The following is a 6,745-nucleotide window of genomic DNA, read 5'->3' on the forward strand; positions in this document are numbered from 1 at the left end:
TTGAGTTTAAAGTTGAAGCCTCGTGTCCACAGGCTGCAGCAGAGGCTCATGGGTACTGTAGTGTTTGGGGCCTTGCCAGCCTGACAGACTGAGACTAAATTCTTAAATTCGCTGATTTTCCAGTGGACTCTGGCAGCAGCAGATCCAGCTTCGACTGAAACCTTCCTCCATCGCTGGGCGCCTCCGTCCGTGTTGACAGACCAAACAGATGTGCTCAGGTTGGTCAACAGCAGCAGTTCGGGAGGACCTCTGGACTTTGACCCTCGAGGCCACGGCGAGCATCAGACGCTGCATGTTTGTGCAGCGTTGCTGTGTTCTCATCAGAGCGGTGAAAAAGAGCCAGCTCTGAATTTGTTCTTGGACCTTCCTCTGATATCTGAAGTGCTCTCCATCAATGGCGTATTTTAATATCTGATTTTAAATCTCCAGCCTGTAACAGTGATAACTAGAAAGTGCATTTTCTGAAGAAACTGCAGTGTGAATGCTTGAATCTGAATGTATGCACTGAAATGAATTAATTGCTGAATTTTGAGTTAAAAATATTGAATGAGATTAAAAAAAAACAAAAAAAAAAACGAATTTAACCTGAAAACAAAGGTGCTGAACTGCTAAAAGCTGAAGGTTACACAGAAGAAGGAGTTGGAAAAAAACTGAAAATGTTTTAAATGTAAATTAGAAAACCCTAAGAAATGAGAAAAGAACATTTAGAGTCAGAAAACATCTGAATGAATATTAAAAGGTCATATTCTTTGAATCACTGAATGACTAAAATGTGATCCCTCCACTTTGATACACACAGTTTAAAAAGTTTAAATGCCTGAGCTTTGAAAGATACGGTGTTGGAAAGAGAACAATAATGGCGACGTTTTGAGGGTAAAATGATGGCTGTAACACTGTGGACACAGCAGCAGTTGAAAGAGAAGTGCTTAAGATGAATCTTGGTACAGTGGCAGGCAGAGGTCGTTAAGCAGGCAGGTGTGAGCCTGGTTGCTATAGTGACCGCACCCAGTGGCTCCATACACACGTACACAGACATGCGCCTCACTTTTGCTGCTTAAAATGAACAGAAAAGTCAGGCCGAAACAAATCGTTCCCAAATGAAAAGTAAAAGTCGTATTGACAAAATTCTTTCACCGTGAGCGACAGCAGCTTCTAGTCTACTGAATTCTCAGTTTTCATGCCTGTGGAGTTTATTATATGGACGTGGTGACAGTGGAAAGACACCATGCTCTTCTGATTTTCAAACGAACCTTCTGAGACATTTTAACATTAGAGTCTATGGAAGAGTTGGAGGGAGGAGGCTGTGCATTGGTGACATTTATGAAAGAACCATAACACCTAGGACAATAGTAAACACATTGGATGAAAGAGGACAGCCATGGCTACGTTTTGAGGGTAAAATCATACCTGTAGAGCAAACGCTGCAGACACAGCAGCAGTTTTAAAAAAGATTTTAAGATTAATTTTTTTGCTCCTCTCACTCTAGCAGTTGAGCTGCCTCACTCTAGCCCCAACATTCCGTCCCATACACACCCATTATAAACTCTGAAACGGGTGAAAAAACATCATGAAACTTAAACTGGAACTGAAGAAAAAGTATAATAGATATTGAAAAGATAAATACAAGTTGAATAGTTGAATGTCTTGTCTTCGTTTTAAAGTTTGAATGGTGGCTCTATGTCAACGTATGTGGAAGTAGTAGGAGTTTAAAAATGAGTAAGTTGAATGAGAATTTGAAGGGTCTCCCCATTGAAATACATGGGAAATTTTTGTTGAATAAAGTTGAATAAAATTAAAAATATAAATGTTAAAAATGAGAAAAGTAGAAGCAGTCATGTCCAAAAGAATAGGAATCTAATGGTGTTTGAATGGTTTTTCTAAGTTGAACGGTTTTGAAGGAGATAGATTACAAAAAACGTACGGAATAGATAATAATAAAATAGAATAAAGATTCGAATAACAATACTGTGAATGCTTTTCAAGCATTCACACTAATGAAAATGATGCATGCTGAGTAAATTTTCCAGCGTGCTGATGTTTAGTGAAACGTGCACAAAGCTCCAGTCTGGCTGGACATCGGGCCTCTTCAGGCAGCGGAGAGAGGAGAAAAACTCTTATTTGAACTTATCGAATGGAGTTTCTCTCCTCTGGCTGACTTCAACCTTCAGCGAGCGCCATGATAAGTTTACGGGGTCGAGGTCAGGACTGTGGAAACGCTGCTGAGTCATTCTGTCAGCGTGGGTCTGCTGCTCGACCGCCGTGTTTATATACCGAGAAGTTTAAAACTATGTCTCAGTCCATCAACCTGTTTTCAGGATTTTTGTCTCACACATCAAAATCAGTGATCATTGTTTAACTATGTGAACTCAGGCCTGTGTAAGTATCCGAGTACTGACCAGTTCAAATATAAAGACAGTAAAGACGTCCTGTTACGGCAGAAGATTATCAGAATGTTATTTGTTTGAATTTCACTGCAACATAAAGCATGCAGAAAACCTTTAACACTAAAATATAGAAAATGTTGTTTTCATGTCATTTTCATGCTGGACTGAGTGAATCTCACAGGCTGCAGCACAAACACAAAAATATCAGAAGTTTGAACTCGAGTCTGCAGATGGTGCTCGGATTCATGTTCATTTCAAGACCCGCTGCTCTGGCAGAGGCTGATGCTTCAGGTTAAAATGCACTAATCACAGTTATCCTCTAGATATATGTTGGGAAAGTATTTGATAAATGAAATTAAAAGCTGACTGCATTCATTATAAACATTCAAGCTTTTTGCCATAAAAACGAGCCGCTCCAAAATCCTGCAGCTGGACTGTAACCGGGAGCAAACTGGAATCATTTCATGGAAAAAGGAAACTTTCAGAGCTGCGCACATCAACCCTGCAGTCTGACCACGCCACTGATCTGTGACACGAGGAACTGAAGCCCAGACCTGCAGCTCCGTCACGGAGAACATCTGGTTGTAGGAGGAACTGAAGCCAAACACCAGCTTCAAGTGGGATCTGAACCTCTGAGAGGAGGCCCAGAGTTACCCAGCTGAGCCGGCTCACGCCGACCGAGCCTGTCGCGCACTAATGAAGAGCTGATCTGACTCTGAAGTGTGAAACATGGCTGCGTGTTTGAGCTCAAACACAGAAAAATGACTCAGTGAAACTCTGAATCCAGACCAACAGATAAGGGGGAGTTTACTTAAGCTGAACTTGAACCTCAGACCCTCATAGCTGTGACCCTTCTCCAAACCTGCTGAGCCGCTCGCCTGTGTCCACAGCGGTGTGGAGGTCCCACTGTGGCAGTGGTGGGAACCATTACAAACTCACTTTCTAGAAACAAGAAGCTGAAAGCTGGATTTGAACCTTCAACCTCTGCTCAGAGCCTCAAACTGATCTGCTCTGATGATGACCCTGACTGAAGCAGGCGGCTCTTGATTGGTCCAATCTGTGTAGAAGAAGACTGAAATGATGCAGGCAACGCCCACTTTAATGTGAGCGCGACAGACGGCGCGTTTGAGAGTCTGAACCGCCTCCTGCAGCTAATTTCCCTCGGGATGAATAAAGTATTCTGATTCTGATTCTGATGGAGAAGCTTCTCTGTGGACGATCTGCACACAAACACACACAACACAAAACTAACACACATGGAAACAGAAATAACGGCCTCAACAAAGGTTGTTGGGTCCAAATAAAGCACGATGAAACATTTATGTATGAAAGAAACTCTAAATGCAACCAAAGCACAAAAGTCCTGCTGAAATAAATCAGGATGAATCTCACACTGAAGAAAAACAGAAAGACTTCGGCTTCCAGCGTCACTTTTATTTGTTTCAAAGGACACATCGAGTAAAACGACAAAACTTGACATCCTGAACATGAGCAGCTTCATTTTTAATCAGGTCACAAAAATCAAACAGTTTCATTACACTGTGACGTCACACCAAGCCCAAGCGTGACAGAAAATGCACTCAGCAGTTAATCCATCTATTCTTCAAATCAAGAGCTGGAGTCCAAGAGCGGATAGTTGGGTTACCTGTAAAAACTGTCAGCAGTTTAAAGCGTCCTCTGAGAGAAACATCTGGAACTGTCTCTAAACACATCAAAGGCTCAGTGTCAGAGGTCGGTTTAAAAAAAGGCACTAAAGGTTTAAAACCAAGGAAACAGAGGTGAGGCGTGCTGGGCCTGCAGCCTGAGACTAACTCAACTTCACTGATCTGAGCACGGGACAGAGAGAGACAGGTGCCCAGCAGCTGGTTTACGCAGGGGTGGAGAGGTTTTACGCAGAGATGGAGAGGTTTTACGCAGAGATGGAGAGGTTTACGCAGAGATGGAGAGGTTTTACGCAGAGATGGAGAGGTTTACGCAGAGATGGAGAGGTTTTACGCAGAGATGGAGAGGTTTACGCAGAGATGGAGAGGTTTATGCACGGCTCAGGTGGCGTGGAAGGCGGCGCTGACAAAGGGCGCGTGGCCGGGCACGCAGCGGTACCTGACGGTGTAGTTCTGCCCCTCGTTGTTGTCCCAGAACTCCCCCTCCTCGCACTTCAGGTAAACGGCGAGGTGCACGGCGGAGCCGGGGTCTGCGAGGGGCGGGATGTACACGGTGAAGGCGAAGCGCTCCCCCACCAAACCCGGCTCGTTCGCAGCCACGGGCACCGCTTGCGCGTCCATGTGGGACAGCCAGCCGTTGAAGGTGTACCTCACTCCGACCTCCTTGCTGGCGCAGCCGCTCAAGACCCGCACGTGCCCCCGCACGTCCAGCTGCGTGGCGGCGAGCCTCTCTAGGCAGACCCGGTGCCGCTGGACTCTCCGCTCCGTGTCCCGGAGCTCCGGGAGGTCCGCGCGCAGGCCGGCGGCGAAGCTGTGGCACAGGCTGCTCAGGAGGTCCTGCTGCTCCAGGGGGAAGCTCCTGTGCCGGGACAGGACCTTGCTGGGGATCTGCGGCTCTTCCAGGGAGCTGAAGTGCTTCACTCGGGCCAGGCTCAGCCCCATGGAGTCCGCGAACTTCACGCGCTTCCTGCCCTCCGCTCCGTGGGGTCCGTTCAGCAGCGCCGGGTACGCCGGCAGGGACTTTGCTCTCCTCCGGTCCCGAATGAACCTCTCCAGCTGAGACGCGTCCAGCTCGTCGTCCAGGTCTTCCTCATCCGCCCCCTCCTCCTCCTCCTCCTCCTGCTTCATTCCGTTCTCCGTGGGCTCTCCGCCGGCGTGGATCTGAGGGGGTGAGCGGGACATGGGTGCCCGGCAGCCAGGCGGCCTGTGAGCTGCGGGCGGGTCCAGAGTCCGGCAGCTTGTATAGAGCCCCCCGCCCCCTGTGACAGCAGAGCGCGTGCAGTCCTCGGGGCGTAGCAGCTGTCACAGAGACGGGCGCGACGTCACGTAACAGACCGTCAACCTTCACCTGTTTGTGCACAAAGAACAAAACAACAACACAGACCCTCTGACGCGCGAGGCTCCGCCCACAAACACCTTATCCAGCAGTCTCTGGACACACACACACACACACATACCTGTCTGACGTCATGTGGCTCAGTCAGCAGCACTGTTACATAACAGTTGTGAGCGTGCGCAGAGGATATTATTGGACCACAGGCAGACCTCAGAGGTTCGTGGAAGTGGTGGAGGTCACGATGAGTGGGGCAGCTCTCTGGGGCAGAGCGGGTCATCATCACTTGGCAGGTCGATGATTCGATCCCCGGCTCCTCCGCTCTGAACCCTGGATGTGTGTGAGCGTTACAGGCACAGGGGAAAAGCCGGTGGGAGGTGAGGAACACCTGACCGGTCATTTCTTCATTAGCTGTGTGTCCTGATCGAACCCTCTGAGCTCTGAGGCAGATCCTGGTGTGATGGTGCTGCTCCAGCAGAACTCTGGCTGGTGCCGGAGGTTCGGTCTCCAAACGAACCAATCACAGTTGCCGGAAGGCTGAGGTCACCTGACCAGGGACAGAAAAAACAGTGGAGTTGCCTGAATCCTCTGTGGCGGCCAGTTGTGGCCCCAGAGCCACATGTTTGACACCATAAAGTTTAAAAGAGGTGAAAGCTGCTCGATGAGGTCACGGAGAGCTGAAGTCCAGCCAGTCCCGCTCTGTTATGTAACGACGCTCCACGTGACTCCACAGCTGCGTCATCCAGACGGCCAAAACAAACACGTGACATCATCACCACCATCATCCTGACATCATCCCATCGTTACCTTATTAGGAAGAGCAAACATGGAGGATTTAACCTCGTGTTTAGCTTCGCCACAAATCTCTCTGATCATTTCCACAGGCTGCAGGAGGAGGAGCCTGTGGAAGTGATCACGTCTGTTTCTATAGCGTTACACGCTTCGATTGACATTAGACGGTCAGATCATTAACTGGATCTTTCTGTGTTCAGATGAGCTCCTGAGGGTTTTTAATGCTCTGAGCCTCTTTACCTCACAGGAGGTCACCAGGTCATCCTGCAGCTCTGCAGAAACGCTGACAAAGCCAGGGCTCGGTTCCCGCTTGGGATGAGGTTAACGGGGTCAGGTGGGGGCTCGAGGCTGAGTGTCCAGTTTGGTGTGCTGTGGACTGGGTGGCAGAGACAGCAGAGGTCCTGTTGTTCATCACAGAGTCATCAGTTCCTTCATATTTCAGAGTTAGAGTGACAGTAAGCTTAAGATCAACCATAGTTTAAGAACAGACAGTATTTATGAATGGATGAGAGATTTTAAAGAGAGGTATGAAGATGACACAAGAACTGATCAGAGGAACAGGTCTGATGGACCCA

The 6,745-nt window shown here is 48.1% G+C and overlaps 1 protein-coding gene across 1 annotated transcript; it reads right to left on the reverse strand.

Annotated features, from left to right (window-relative positions):
- Positions 1–3,803: 3,803 nt before the first annotated feature.
- Positions 3,804–5,375, reverse strand: LOC113029591 (protein phosphatase 1 regulatory subunit 3G-like). The gene has a single exon (XM_026180560.2). The coding sequence runs from the start codon at positions 5,225–5,227 to the stop codon at positions 4,427–4,429; it is 801 nt and encodes a 266-aa protein (XP_026036345.2). The 5' UTR covers positions 5,228–5,375; the 3' UTR covers positions 3,804–4,426.
- Positions 5,376–6,745: the final 1,370 nt, after the last annotated feature.

This window comes from Astatotilapia calliptera, chromosome 9, assembly GCF_964374335.1.
Source record: "Astatotilapia calliptera chromosome 9, fAstCal68.1, whole genome shotgun sequence".
Taxonomy (NCBI): Eukaryota; Metazoa; Chordata; class Actinopteri; order Cichliformes; family Cichlidae; genus Astatotilapia; species Astatotilapia calliptera.